The sequence below is a fragment of the Phascolarctos cinereus genome, unplaced genomic scaffold (genome assembly GCF_003287225.1).
Source record: "Phascolarctos cinereus isolate Bilbo 61053 unplaced genomic scaffold, phaCin_HiC Scaffold_1;HRSCAF=81, whole genome shotgun sequence".
Classification (NCBI taxonomy): Eukaryota; Metazoa; Chordata; class Mammalia; order Diprotodontia; family Phascolarctidae; genus Phascolarctos; species Phascolarctos cinereus.
This window is the reverse complement of record NW_027555514.1, coordinates 38114463-38130165: the sequence shown is the minus strand read 5'-3', so window position 1 is coordinate 38130165 and position 15703 is coordinate 38114463. Positions and strand designations below refer to the sequence as shown.

General features: G+C 44.2%; 1 protein-coding gene across 1 annotated transcript; it reads left to right on the top strand.

Moving 5' to 3' along the window:
- The first annotated feature begins 16 nt into the window (after positions 1 to 16).
- On the top strand, positions 17 to 10805 carry EAF1 (ELL associated factor 1). Its single transcript, XM_020987245.2, has 6 exons — positions 17 to 330; positions 1425 to 1519; positions 3036 to 3172; positions 4258 to 4424; positions 6162 to 6395; positions 7656 to 10805. Exons 1-6 carry the CDS (start codon positions 228 to 230, stop codon positions 7700 to 7702), a joined length of 783 nt encoding a protein of 260 aa, XP_020842904.1. The 5' UTR covers positions 17 to 227; the 3' UTR covers positions 7703 to 10805.
- The last annotated feature ends 4898 nt before the right edge of the window (positions 10806 to 15703 follow it).

Sequence of the window (15703 nt, the reverse complement as noted above, 5' to 3'; positions counted from 1 at the left end):
CGCAAACCCCGCCCCCGGCGCGGCGGAAGGGCAGGAGGAGATTCCGGCCTGTGTTGGGGGTCGCACCCGCCCCCCCCAGCCTCGGAGCGGAGCGGTGTCCCGGTTGCACCCCGGCCTCTTCCGGAAGTGCCGGCCGGCCCTCAGGGCGGGGGCGGCGCCGAGGAAGCCGGCGCAGGAGTCGGCCCGAGCGGTGACTGGAGGCCGCTTCCCCCGGCGGGGAAAGGGCCATGAACGGCACCGCGAACCCGCTGCTGGACCGCGAGGAGCACGGCCTGAAGCTCGGCGAGAGCTTCGAGAAGAGGCCCAAGTCCTCCTTCCACACCATCCGCTGTGAGTGCGCCCGGGCCCCGGGATGGACCCCCCCTCCCCGTCGGGCCCTAGGGGAACCTCCCAGAGAAGCGCCCCCCCCGGCGGATTCCGTGCTCCGCCCCCTCCCCGATTCCTGCTAGACTCCGCAGAGCCTTCACGCCCTTCCGTATCCCCTCAGCCCGGGGGAGGGCGAGGCCGTGGGCGGTGGCCGGGCGGGGGAGACCCCTCCTCCTTCCCGCGGACCCCCCGCGGAGCCGCGCGTGGCCGTGGGCGAAGGGACGCTTAGGCCATGAGTGCCCCGGACGGCCGCCCACGCCTCCCTCGGCGTCCCGGGGAGGCTGGGCCGAGGCCGCGGCCTGAGTCACCGCGCCTGCCGCCCCGCGGACGCCCCGAGGCCAGTCTGCCGGGAGAGCAGATAGCGGTGACTCACTACGCGGCCCCGGCCCTGGCCGGCGCCTTCCGTGTTGGGCCCCCGCATGCGGTCCAGCGTTGAGATCGGCCTGGAGGGCTGGGGGGCGGGGAGGGGATCGGGGCTCCGCAGCTCGGCCGGGTCACGCAGCTAGTAAGCGTCCGAGGCTGGATTTGAACTCGGGTCCTCCCGACTCGAGGACCCGTGGTCCATCCGCTGCACACCATTTCAGCTCAGTTCACAGAGGGGGAAAGTGAGGCCTGAGTTTAAGTGACTTTCCCGGGTCGTTGAGTTCATCATAGTCAGACTCATCACCCTTTTCTCTTGTCTCAGACCAATGCTTTTACCATTATGTTACCCTGCTTTGGTTTTTCCTCAAACGCATCACAGAAAAGTGTGTCAGATCCAAAAACATTATTGTGGTAACTCCTTTCCTCGTTATTATCAAGGTGGCATGCCTTTTTTAATAGTTCCTGTACAGGACTAATTGAGACCACATTTAAAACTACTCTAAAATTCTGTATTGGGCACAATTTAATATTTTTGTAGTTATTTAAGAAGAAAATCTTTTTTTAATGAATTAGCTTTTGTTGGCATTTGATAGTTATCTGAATAAGAAAAGTATGATTTGAGTTCTTAATTAAAAATATCGAGGAAACTTTGGGTAATAACGTAGCCATTGCTCTAATAATTTTTTCTTCTTTAGATGATTTTAAACCAGCATCCATAGACACTTCATGTGAAGGAGAACTCCAGGTTGGCAAAGGAGATGAAGTCACAATTACACTACCACACATTCCTGTAAGTTGAGTCATTTTCATAGTCATTTCTAAAAACTTTGGGATTGCTCTGATGTACCTTATTTGTGTTATATTTACAGTTTTTCCATCATTAAATTTTTTTTGAAGATGACGATATACTGAGGGTCAGCAACTTAAAGGAAAAGTAGTTTTTCTGTACCTTTCTCAGAGATCTTGATTAAAGTTAGAGTCCAGCGTAATCACCTAGAACCTCTGCCATGCATGGGTCCAGAATTAAAGGAGATCAGGGAAAGATCTCAGGCTGGGAGGCCTGGGAATGGTTCAGGCCTGAGGCCGGAGAGTCTGGATAACTGGGATTGAAGCAGGAGGTCTTAGGAATAGAAGAGGGCATTGGTTAATGAGAACAAACACGGTGCAGATCAGATCCAGCTGTCAAAGTCTGAGTCAAGACGTTTCTTACCTACTGCCCAACACAGAATTGGTCTAGAGAGGTTTTAGTCCAAGATTACTGAAAAATGGGCACGTTAAGGTTCCTTGAGAGGAAGGAGACTTATTTTTGTCTCTGAATCTCCAGGCGCAGTCTGGGGCTCTGCACTTTTTTTGTCCAGAACGGTGATGCTATTGGTGTAGGGAACTGTTGGGGAGGAAGCTCTGTAGCTGCCAGGGAGAAGTGGACCAGAGTGGGAAAGATTTGACTCAGATAATTGAGATAAAGTGCTTTGGCAACTTCAGAGCATGTTACCAATGTCAGTTATGACTGCCTGTGATAGACAACATACCAAAACTTATGGGATGAAGCCAAAGCAGTTCTTAGGGGAAGTTTTATATCTCTAAATGTTTACATGAATGAAATAGAGAAAGGGGGAGATCAGTGAATTGGGTGGGCAAGTAAAAAGGCTAGAAAAAGAACAAATTAAAAACCTCCAACTAAATACCAAATTAGAAATTCTGAAAATCAATGGAGAGGTTAATAAAATTGAAATTAAGAAAACTATTACCTGGTTTTATAACAAAAACCAATAAAATAGATAAGCCTTTGGTTAATTTGATTAAGAAAAAGAGGAAAACCAAATTACCAGTATCAAAAATGAAAAGGGTGAATTCACTACCAATGAAGAGGAAATTAAAACTATAATTAGGAGGTATTTTGACCAACTATGTGCCAATAAACCTGACAATCTAAGTTGAAATGGATGAATACTTACAAAAATATAAATTGCCCAGATTAATAATTTCCCAGAAGAAATAAAATACTTAAATTATTACTGTCTCTGGTTTAGGGTTATTTAGGCCAGTTAGGGATAATACACACCATATTTCTGCTTGTGTTGATCCCTAGGGGGATCCAAAAAGTAAATCAGAAATCAGTTCATTTATTCCACATTCACAACTTTATTGGTAGGAGAACTACTTATTCAAATTAGTGGGTAGGTTTTTTAAAATGGGTTTTAGTTTTTCACACTACTTGACCATTTTAAAACAGTCACCTTTTTTCTAGGTAGCAGCATGTTCGTGTGTGATTTAAGATTCCTGTCTTGTGCTTTTGCTTTCAACAGGGATCAACACCTCCAATGACTGTGTTCAAAGGAAACAAAAGACCCTATCAGAAAGACTGTGTTCTCATCATTAATCATGACACTGGTGAATATGTGTTGGAAAAACTCAGTAGCAGCATTCAGGTCAAGAAGACAAGGTGAGAATCCATGCTAGCACACATCTGCAGTGTGGCCATTGACAGAACCCATTGAGGATCTCCTGTGAGGTGGGAGAGTAAGCTCTGGATCCCTGACATCATCAGTTGGGGGAGCTCCCAGCAGACTTGATGGTTTAGTAGATGATTCCTAGCGAGTTCCTTGGAGCCCCAAGAGGTTAATGACCTGCCTGGGGGCACACAGCTAGGAATTGCCAGGTCTTCAACTCCAGCACTTAAAGCATGGCTGTGCTGTCTCTGTGAGAGTTGCCAGTGAAAAGACTGAGATCAGAGGGCCTGAGTTGAGACTGGCCCAGGGTCATATGGCAAGTAAAGGCAGAAAGGGGCCTCAAACCCAGGTTTTCTTGTTCCCAGCCCTGTGCTCTGCTGGGAAGGATAAGCAGGCAGGTTCATTTATTCGTATATTTTTTGAGTGTCAGTTACTGCTTGAGGCATAACTTTCTCTAAACAACATCTGGACTACACAGGGAATAATTTTCTGAATTGTCATTTTCTTGACCTGTATGAGAAATCAAACCATCTTCATTTTCAGAAAGATTGTGTATTCTGAAGATGATTAATGCTTCATTGATAATGTGGTTGTTGAAACCGGAAAATCAGAGACAAAAGATTTTGGCAAAAGCATATTGATTGTAGAGGCTGTTTCACTGGGGTGAAAGCACAAACTCCAAGCGTGAAGTATTCTAGATTACTATATCATGAGAATAAAACTTCACTGACTTTGAGTAGTGAGCACCATTTCATGTGAAACTGGAAATTTTATGAACACTATTTAAAATGCATAATTTTGTCTTTATGTGCAAAAGAAGCAGAGAGCTTTAGTTCCCTGTAGTATAAGACCACATTCCTAGTCTAAAATGCATAATCTAGGGGCAGCTAGGTGGTGCAGTGGATAGAGCACCAGCCCTGAAGTCAGGAGAACCTGAGTTCAAATTTGGCCTCAGACCAAACACTTGACACTTTCTAGCTGTGTGACCCTGGGCAAGTCACTTAACCCCAATTGCCTAAAACAAAACAAAACAAAATGTATAATGTAGTCCCATTAAATATTTTTGCCCTTGTTTCAGAGCTGAGGGAAGCAGCAAAATCCAGGCAAGAATGGAACAGCCCCCAGCTCGGGCACCACCACCTCCTGTACCATTTAGAGCCCCAATGAAACCCCCAATTGGACCAAAAACCTCTCCTGTGAAAGACAACCCTTCACCTGAACCCCAACTAGATGACATTAAGAGAGGTAAGTAATAGTTTGTGGAATCTCTGTCCTCAAGAAAGATAGACGAGAACAGTAGTAACTGCTGAGGGCTTATGTAAGCATCTATGAGTCTGTGCTTGAGATTTCCACTTCGGGATTCTGCCTTGTAGGAGATGCAGACAAATATGAGCTGTGCTTATTCTTCTTGGGGGCCTCCCAGGATGCCTGGGAAGGTTCTTTCTGGAATTAGCGGCTTTGAAAATCAGGCCCCTTGGAAGCTCAGAATTTAAACCAGCACGTACCATGGAGGTGAAACATAAGGCAAACTGTTAGAGCTGTGCTGCCAGTTGGGAAGCCTGATTGTCCTGCAGTTTCCTCTTTTGGGTAGGTTGGCCTTGGGAATAAAAGGCCATCATAAATGTTGATTGGTTGATTAATTCATTCACAATTCCATTAATCTTTGTTGAGGAATGGGTGTGAGAGAGGGCGGGATAGTTGAGCAGAAATAAGCCCAGGTCAGTCAGGCCCTAACTTGGTATGTACTCACCCATTAAAATGTAAGCTCTTTGAGAACAGGGCCCATTTTACTTTTGCCTTTCTAAAGAGGTGGCTGATTGATGGTAACTTTGGGTAACTCTCCCCAATTCATGACCCTCAGATGCTTTCTCTAGAAAGTGTGGGCGTTTAGTAGCTTCTACTTGGAGGGATATTTTGAGATTGAGCCACGCTGCAAGTGCATGAAATGCTTTAAACACTGCAGATACTGACGGGCCAGTGGATAGGAGGGGGGTTGATAAATGGCCCCTTCTGGACAGTGTCCCCCTTGTTAGCAAGGGGCTCCACAAGTCTGATAATGAATGTAAAAAACCCAGGCCCCAGGGCTCAGCTTTAGCCTCTAACCTTCGGGATCCTTCCCACTGCAGGCCTTAGGAGCGTTTTTTTTTTTAAGTGCTCAGTCTATTTTTCTGACTTACTGAGGTGTTAAAGACTCCCTCTGTTTACTTGGATGAGAGTTGTAGACCATGAGTGCCTAGTCAGTTTTGGTCATGTGAAGGAGTGTTGGAAGTAGATGAATAGATTGTACAGTGTGTGCACAGGAAGGTGTGTTTTATACGTGACTGTTAGCAGATAGATCTCATCGACAGATAATGTGTTTGCAAGAAGATTTCAAATACATATTTGATTTTAATTCATACAGAATAAAGAATCCTATAGTTGCACTGTAGCCAAATCTGTTTGGCAAGACATAGTTTATAAAGCATTAAAGCATTTTTCTGGAGATTTTCTTAGCATTGAAGTTAATGGGATCACAGATCTAGAACTGATAGTGACCTCAGAAGTCATCTACATCTAGTCCAACCCACTTAAGAGGTGGAAACTGAGTCCCAGGGAGTTTAAATGACTCACCTGCTATCACCCAGGTGTAAGCATCAGAGGCACCATTTGAATCCAGGTCCTTGGACTCCAGAGCCAGTGTGCCAGGCTGCCTCATTAGTCTGGCATTTTCTGCTTCACTTAATCAATGTCATTTACTTCTCGGTTCCTTCTGTTGCTAGAACCTTAAAATGCTGTGGAAAGATTCATTCATGCCCATGAAAAGCAACATTGTATATTGGTGTCTTTTGAGACTAGAACTTTTTTGGCCCACACTTTGACTACTTTCTCTTTATTAATAAACTCATAAACCTGTAGTTTGCAAACATTTTAAATAACATCCTTTCAGCAAAGAACATGGCCTGACCCCTTTATCTGCTGGCACAAATTGCCCTTTCGTTCCAGAGCTGAGAGCAGAGGTTGAAATCATTGAGCAGATGAGCAGCACCAGCGGGAGCAGCTCGTCGGACTCGGACAGCTCCTCGGGCAGCGACGACGACAGCTCCAGCAGCGGAGGGGATGAGCCGGCCGCCAGGGCCTCCCCCTCGCAGCCTCCTCACCAGCAGTTCAGTCACAGAAACCCTGTGGCCAACGGCACCAGCCGGCCGCCGGGAAACAACCAGCTGATGAACACCCTGCGTGAGTGGGAGTGACCTGGGGCCCTGTGGCGTCCCTGCCCTGTTGACTCAGAGGCTTAGGAACATTAGGACCAGAAACTGTCAGTGGGACCGGAAAGCACAAGCTGGCGTTTTAGCATTCCTCCTGTGCACACACAACTGAATTCCAGAAAATGCTGCCCCATATGTTTGCGTGGCCGAGCTTGGGGCCATTCTGGCCTAGACAGGCCCCTTGGGACTTGTCCCCATTTCCTTGAGGGCCCCAGATGCTGTGGCCTCCTTTCCTTCCAGGCTCCTCTCAGGGGGCGCCTCCTGCCCAAGGCTGCCCGAGCCCGTCTTGTGAGAGCCTTTGTGTTTCTTATATAGATGTACTTAGATATGGACATCATGTGTTCCCCAGTGGAGCGCAAGCTCCTTGAGGTGGGCACTGTGTCCTTTTCATGTGGTTTTGTCACCAGCACGTCCCCCAGCAGCTGCCATTTTTTTTTAGTCCTGACCTTTCATTTCATTGGCATAGGGGCCTCCCCATACCAGCCATGCAGAGCAGCCACTGTTGGGCCACTGATTGTCCCCGGGAGTCTGGGACCCACAGCTGAAGGCACTAGCTCTGGGTCACGACCCGAAAGACTTGAATCCAAGTCTTCCAAAACATTCATCGATACATCCTCAGTGGAGGGGCGCCTTTATTGGCACAGCAGGCTCTGGCCATCAGGAGGGGACACAGGGAGGTCAGGCATTCACATTTGGCAGCATTTTACTGCAGCCAATTAAAAAGAGAAGAGGAAGAACAGTGTGTGTGTGTGTGGGGGATATGTTGGATCTTTCTGTACCCCTAACCTGATTATACTGCTTTTCTTTACTGATGAATATCCTTCCCTGGTGTGTTTAAGCTGTGGAGGAATTGGAAACTCTGACAGTAACAGTGGAGAAACTAATTGAGTTAACTCAACATGAATTGGTGGTCCAACCAAGTTAACTCATCACAAGAAAACACAAATTAAGTGTAATGACTCTGCCTGCCCAGTACCCCTCACTGAGCCAAGGGTATAATTATAGGCTTTTTACAGTCTCAGCATTACTGAAACCAAGCCCAACAGTATCAGGGCATGAAATTAATAACGTCTTGTGATTTGGTATAACACTAGTCAAAATGATAAAAAAAAAAGCATCCTTGTAAGGTTTAAAAGAGAATTCTTTACTTGCCGATATTGAATGCTGTCAGCTGAAAAATTTTAAGGCATTAACTTAATTCTGTGATTTTATTTTTGATTTGTTCTTACAGGAAATGATTTACAGTTGAGTGAGTCTGGCAGTGACAGCGATGACTAGCATTGGAGCCTCCTGCATCCGTCTCTTTGGTAGGACGTGTGGGGGCAGCAGGACACAAGCAGGAAGCCACTGCCAAGGAGAGTGCTTGGGGAGGAGCTGTCACCGAGCCCGAGCAGGAGTGCTCTTGTATATATTATGTGAATACAGTTTTACAAGTTTTACCTAGATCCGTAGAGTGAGTAACTAGGGGGGTGGTTTTTTGGTTAATGTTGTGGATGGAAAACCTGAACAGTCGGGGGAAGGGGGATCTTGGTTTTTCAGAGGTTGAGTCACAGTCACTAGTTTGGACATGTCATTTTCATTGCCGAAGCAAATGATTCGGCCTTTGTGTGTTAAAGTCTCTTCTAATTATTGACCACGTGGAGATGAAGGTTTTAGCCTTCTTTGCCTAATTAGGCTTGACCTGATAGGCCAGTAGAGACATACTTAGGCATAGACTTTCAGAAGTAGAGAGAACATTGTATGTGATCCAGTCCAGGCAAAGAGGCTTAGAGAGGCAGATGCGAGTAAAACCCAAGGCTCCAGCACTTTCTCTATTGTACCATAATGACTCCCTTTATATTTAATCAAATATTTATTGAACACCTACTGTGTGCAGAGCTTAGGTATGTAGCAAAACCAGTGATCTATGTACATAGAGCAATCAGATACATATTGGAGCTTGTACCTAGACTGTGAAAGTCATGACTACCATTTTACTTCTGGTTTGAATGTGGGCCTGTGAAAGTTGGCTCTGTACAGGACAGAAAAACCCCATGTATAGGTGCAGTGACTGGATAAAATTGGAGGTTTGAGTACTGAGTTGATAAGGGAAAACCATGAGCTCATATTCAGCTTTCATTGGACATAATTGATTCAGTGGATTGTAAAAGGAATGGATTTTTAAAAAAGAAATATAGGAATGACTCTGAGTAGTAGGAGTTAGGGAAGAAAACTACTGAATGTATGAACTAGAAGTGAGATTTTAAAAAATATCCCAGGATGAGTTTGAAAGTATCATATGAAAGGACCATAACTCTCCTTGATTTGGGGACTCCCCCCCTCCCCGCTTTTATACACTATGTTTAAATTATAGGTTGTATTTTTATGTACATGGAAGCAAGACAAAATATGCCCTGTTTTGTACAGATCTGCAAAATGCTTAAAATACTGATAAAATGACAATGTTGTTCTAGGACAGCAATCCTAAGTTACAATTAAGTGTACCTTTTTAAGTGCACATGCAGTAGGTCTCCATACAGTCCAAATGAACATCCCATTGCTTATAATTAGAATACATATTTCTTTTTTTCTTTTTTTTTAATGCATTTTTAACATTGTTTTTATTTCCTGGCTCTTTTTTTTTTTAAGGCAGTTGGGGTTAAGTGACTTGCCGAGGGTCACACAGCTAGTAAGTGTCAAGTGTTTGGTCTGAGTGCAGATTTGAACTCAGGTCCTCCTGACTTCACGGCCAGCACTCTATCCGCTGCGCCACCTAGCTGCCCCAGAATACATATTTCTTAACACAAAATTCTTTTGCTTATGTTTACTGGGCATATAGATTTTAAATTAGTTTCTGCCCTGTTGCCTCCCTGACTTATGCTTCCTTTTCACCTCCACCATTCCCCTACCTGTCAGCTCTTCAACACCAGTTCTGAAGTAGAAGGAGCATTTGAATCTAAACGTGGGGTGCAAGACACATGGGGGAAGCTCAAAGGAATATAATTAAGGGGAGCCAGGGTTAGGGGGCAGGAGGAAGGGGAGAAAAACTTTAGCTTTCCCCTTACAAATTGTCCAAAGAAAGCTGGGAGTTCAAGTAAGGGGGAATAAACCTCATTGCCTTGTGACCTTTAAGTACTTTTTGGTTCTTACCCAAATCTCAGGCTTTTAGATTGAATTTAATGCAGTAAAAGAATTTATTTATAATGAATTGATAATTTATTTATAATCCATTGGTAGTGTTAACATTATAGATGGACAATACCATCATCAGTTTATATTATTGCTGGAAATAAGGAATATTTAAGTATTTCACTGCTATTATTAACTTGCCCAATTCTTTAAGCCAGATTTCAGTCATTTAAAACTAAGGTTTCCTGTGTAAGCTTTTAAATTTTAAATAAAAACAAATGCTAAAGGAAGCAAATAGGACCTTGGTTCTAACATCTTCAAGTCAAGATGTACATTTGCTAATTGTCAGAAAGGATTGTGTAAACGCATTATTTGCACATAGCACTATGGTTAGTTATTCAGATATAGTAGACTGGTAGGGGAAATATGGAGGGTAGGGCATTCCAAGAATATGCATACTTTGGATGACAACTTGGACATGGGAGCCATGGATGTTTTCAACATTTTGAAGCATCTTGTGGAATTTTTCAAATTTCCTTTTTTTTTTTTTTTGGTTATTTGTCTCCGTTTAGAGACTGGTGGTCCTAGTGGATAGCCAGAAGTCTCAGAACCCTGCCTTTTGGAAATACTTGTTATACAGTGCTTAAATTTTACACATAAAATCACAGTAGGGTTTGGATACTAGCAGACTCGAGATTTTTAGCTGAAACCAAGACTACTTATTCTTTATTTGCTTTTTGTCTGTAATAGTCTCATGTTTTTTTCATGTGTGGTGTTTATATTTGCTTGTCGGAAACCTTAAGACTCCAGAATCCCTTTTCCTTGATTAAGATAACAGATTCAGTAGGATATGTGTGTGTTTGTGATGTATTTATGTGTTGTTTTGAAAGAAATATTCTCATGTGGATGTATATTAGGTTATAGTAAAAAATGGAATTATTCTAATGTGGTGTGGTAGGTGGTACTTTAGAAACTCAGGTGTAGGTTGAAGTAAAAGAGCAGTAGAATAATGATCATCACTTACCATTGCCATTTCCTCATCATCACTTTTGTCCTGAGTTCATTTTAACAAGTTAACTTAAAGTTATCTGGTTCTATGATTACAATTTTCAAAATCTTCTGCCTAGAGTTTATTTTCATAGCTGCTTTACTATAGGGTAGAAATATGCATGTTTACATTTATGTAAAATATTTGCAGTGTAAAGTTTTATAGTTTACTTTTTAAAAAAATCACTATATTTAAATAAGAAATTAAAGTCAGCAATTCTCCTTTTGTCTTCTGTTTTTGTTTTTCTTTCTTAAGTTAGAAATAATGTTGGACCTAATGATAATGGAATCTAAAAAATGATTCTTAAAACTGGATATCACTAAATTTAGGAAGTTTACAAGGCTAGTAAAATTTGAAAGTGAATTATTAAAGAATGACTTAGGAGCACTTTGAAAGGGAGAAAGGGATAGCTAAGAGCTGGCCTGGGTTCACCACGAACAAGTTATGCCAGACTGACTTCCTTTCCTTTTTGACGATGTGCCTAGAGTAGGATGCCGGGGAACTTCTTTGGACGCTCATTCTCCAGAGTTAGTCTCCTGGTGAACAAGGTGTAAAAAAGATATGGATTGGATGGAAAATGGTGGCAGTAAGTGGGCTGGAACGAGTGGATTGACTGAATGCCGGCATGAGGTATTAGAAGGAGCACTGGATTTAGGGTTACTCAGAGGACCTGCCAGCTGTGTGACCTTGGAGGAGGCACATCATCTCTCTGCAGGGAGAGGGCTCGACCAGGTGATTGCCCCGGCCATGTGGGGCAGCTAATGAATTCCACTGTAGGGCAGTCAGACTGGACAGAACTCTAATGGAGGGCCACGTGGTTCTTTTCCTTGGCCATGTTTTGAACACCTTAAAAAAAATCAGTGTCTTGAATGACTTGATTTTTATGCTTTCTAAATGACATAAAACTAGAACTAGCCAGTATAGCAGAGGACAGAATAAGAATTCACAAAGACCTTGATGAGCTGGAATGTTAGTTAGAGCCAATGAGATGAAAGTAAATAGGGATAAGGATGAAGTCACTGGGTTAAGAAAAATTAACTACCAAGTACAGAGTAAAGCAAACGTGGTGAAAAGCACTTCACGAAGGGAAAAGGGGGAGGGGAGAGTTTAGTGGATAGAAAACTCAAGTTAGGGGGTGTAAGAGTCAAGGAAGTGATAGTGTTTTTTTCCTGGGTCAGCCTAAAGATGATCAGTTGTGGCCAGTTCCAGGTACCATACATTCTAAGGATCGTTGACCAGTTGGAGCACGTGCAAAGAAGAGATACCAGGAGAGTCTGGAGGCTTGAAACCATGACATAGACAAATGGTAGAACATGATCATTGGAAGAAGAGAAGACTTGGTGGGGAGATGATTGCTCTCTTCACATATTCAAAGAGTTGTTATACGGAAGAGGGATCAGATGTGTTATATCATGTGACTAATGAATGGGAAATTAACATAGGCAGATTTAGGGTCAGCAAACACAGTCTTCCCAATTAGAGGCATCCACACAGAATTAGCTGTCTCCAAAAAGAAGCGGATTTCCCTTCACTGTATGGCTGTATGACGATTTACTGGATATGGTAGAAAGGATTCTTTCAGCTAATGGTCAGACCTCCTCTGGCGTTCCTCCCAACTCTGATTCTCCTGTTTTAAAAAGGACAGCCACACTCTACAGCTTCATCTGTTTCACTGATGCCCTTTGTCAGACAGGCATGAGAGCAGCAGAAAAACCAAGAACGGCCCCTTGGCATGAGCCTGAGATGGGGGCCTTCTGGCAAGTTGACCATTCCTGTGAAGGCAGGCACCCATCCTCAAGCAGGTGCATCACTGGGAGACTTGTTCTTCCTTCATTCAGAGGGCAGCAGAGAGGGGCACAGTGGATTTGAACAGACCTGCAATCCATTCATTACCAACAAAAACTTTTGAATCTCTGGTTAAGGAGGGTGATTCTCCCACAAACGTTCCAGCAACGATCTATAAGCGCACCAGGTTGAAAAATGTCCCAGGGACCAAAGAGAAACATAAATAAACTCTTTCATCCTGTCCAGGACTGTCCAAGAAGGTGGCCAAAAGCCTGTAGGTGCTGAGGGGAGGTAACCAATACGAGCTACTGTAAGTAGGTCCTTAAATCTGTGGGAGCTCCAAGCTGGGGGAGTCAGAAGCCAGACCAATCTCTAGCAAACTGGTATTGTATCTTGTAGGGGTTATGCCAGGGGATGTGAAAGAAGTGCACGTTCCCACAGACAAGGGGATCACAGCTCTAACCTGTTGCAGCAGCAGGTGGGAGCAGAGCTAGCTTTTTTTATAATTAATTTATTTTGACTTATCAACAATCACTTCCATAACCTTTTGAGTTTAAAATTTTTCTCACCCTCCCCAAGACGGCGTACATATACATTCCTATTAAACATTTTCACAGAGCTAGCTTTTTGATAGGTCCAGTATACAGGCAGACAGAGCCAGGGAATGAACGTCTGAGATGAGGGCCCCAAGTGCGGCCCTTTGACTAGATCCAAACTTCACAGAACAAATCCCCTTAAAAAGATTTGTTCTGTAAAACTTGGCCTCAGTCAAAAGGCTGCAGCCAAGAACCTAAAAGGCCACATGTGGCTGTGAGGCCACAGGTTCCCCACCCCTGCTCTGAGAGAACTAGGAGCCACAGAAGGCAAGGGGAGCCCAGTGACCAGGTGTGCAGAGGGCACTTTGCAGGAGGCCTGAGACTAGCCTGTCATCAATATTTGACTGGAGCCTGACTGTAGTAGATGATAGAGCCAAATCTTAGGTGGAGGTGGTACAAGCAAAGGCACAAAGAAGAGGCGGAGGCCAACATCTGAACTGAATCACCAGGAAAGGGACTGGAACAGAAGGTAGGACCTTGCACCAGCTACCTCGCCTACAACCATGACAGAAGTGGCATTCTGACTGCTGAGGAGATGGGACCAAAGAAGGGCTTGCCCATCCCATCCCATCCAAGAGTGGACGATGGGGAGGAGTCTGGTCTTGGTATAAAGTCCCCATCCAGGAGCTGAGATTGGAGATGTAAGAAATTAAAGAAAACTTCCAACACAGTGAAGAAGTACTATGGGCTAAGGGAAATCAAGAGGTAAATAGAAGAGAGTAACTCCGTAACAAATGCAAGGAGAGCCTGATGGGAAGGAATGACTTAGGCACAGGGGCTCCCAAGAGTGGCTAGAAGAGGGGCAGCTGTGTGGCGAAGTGGACAGAGCACTAGCCCTGGAGTCAGGAGGACCTGAGTTCAAATCCAGCCTCAGACACATAACACTAGCTGTGTGACCTGGGGCAAGTCACTTAACCCCACTGCCTAGCTAAAAACAGACAAAACCTAAAAAAACAAAATGACTAGAAGAAAGGAAGAGATTTTAAAAATGAAATGAAACGAAACAGCTGTTTAAAAAATAGGAGAATAAATAGCTTAGAAGGGAAGGTTGAAAAGCTTACACAAATAGTGGACACCGTGAAAAATAGAATAAACAGAACTTGACGTCACAAGTATTCTTGTCTCAGGGTCACCAATCTCATAGGGCCAACACCTGAATTGGACCACTGGCAGAGGGAGACAGAAGCATGGGTGGTCTGATCCCCTCCTTCCAGTCTACTTACAGCGTACTTCCTTGCATGGACGCGGCAATCCAGTGATACTGAACCTGCTGTTCCACAAACACACCACTCCATCTCCCAGCTTGTAGTGTTTTCATTAGCTGTCTCCCATGCCTGGAATTCTCTCCCTCTTGGTTCACGTGGCCTCTCAGCTGAAGTGTCGCCCTTTCCCAGTCCTCCTAATCTTCGTGTCATCTCCCTGAGATGACTCCTAATTTATCCGGCACATATTTTGCTTTACACAGTTGTATGTTTTCTCTCCCATTAGACTGTGAGCTTCTTGAAGGCAAGGACTGCTTTTTGTCTTTGTTTTTTGTATCCCCAGTGCTCAGCACTGTGCCTTGTACATCTGTTGTTGTTCAGTTGTTTCAGTCATGTCTGACTCTTTGCCTCCATTTGGGGTTTTCTTGGCAAAGATACTGGAATGGTCTGACATTTCCTTCTCCAGCTCATTTGACAGAGGAGGAAACAGGATTAACTGACTTGCCCAGGGTCACACGGATAAAAAGTGTCTGAGGCTGGATTTGAACTCAGATTTTCCTGACTCCAGGCCTAGTGCTTTAGTCACTGTACCACCTGGCTGCCCTATGTGCCTGGCACATGGTAGACACTTAATAAATGCAATTTGACTGATTGGCTGACAGGGTGAGTCCTGAATTGCCCTCCTAGTTCAAACTCCGTAGGTTTCTGAGCCCTGGTTTCAGGGCAGAACAACATAGCTGTAGGCTCCAAGTGTTCTTGGTCACATCCTTGTCTAGGATCCTTTCTTTCTTGTGAATCCTCCATTAAATATACTCTTGTGCCAGCCTTTTCTGTCTGGACCCCTTCCCTGGAGCCTGCACAATTCTGAGCTGACAAAGACGTACTTACTGTAGTTTCTCCTTAAATTTCTTGATTGTTTCTCAGTTCAGTGCAGTTCCTTTTTTTTTTCCCCAAAGCTCTTGCTGGAATAGTTGTGAATTATTGTTTAGTCATTTTTCAGTTCTGACTCTCCATGACCCCTGTTGAGGTTTTCTTGGCAAAGATACTGGAGCACTCGCTGTTTCCTTCTCTAGTTCATTCCACAGATGAGGAAACTGATGCAGCCGGGTTAAGTGACTTGCCCAGGGTCACACTGCTAGTAAACGTCTAAGGCTGGATTTGAACTTGGGAAGATGAGATTCTCTCTCTCTCTAGACCCAGGGCCTTATCCACTGCACTTACCAACTGCCCAGTAGTTGGGAGAGAACTTGGCTATTTTGTTTCTACTCAGTCTGCCATCTTGACGAGACTGACCACAATTTCATGAAAAAAGAAACAGAACAAAATCAAAAGACTTAAAAGATTAAAATGTGTAAGGTATGCTATCAAGAACAGTAGACCTTAAAAAACAGTTCGAGGAGACGTACTTTTCAGTATCACCGATTCTGAATTTTATGACCAAAACTTGGCTATGTTATTTCAGAAAAAGACAACTTCCAGTTCTGCTGGAACCACAGGGCAAAGTAAAAACAGAAACCACCAATCACCTCCAGAAAGAAAC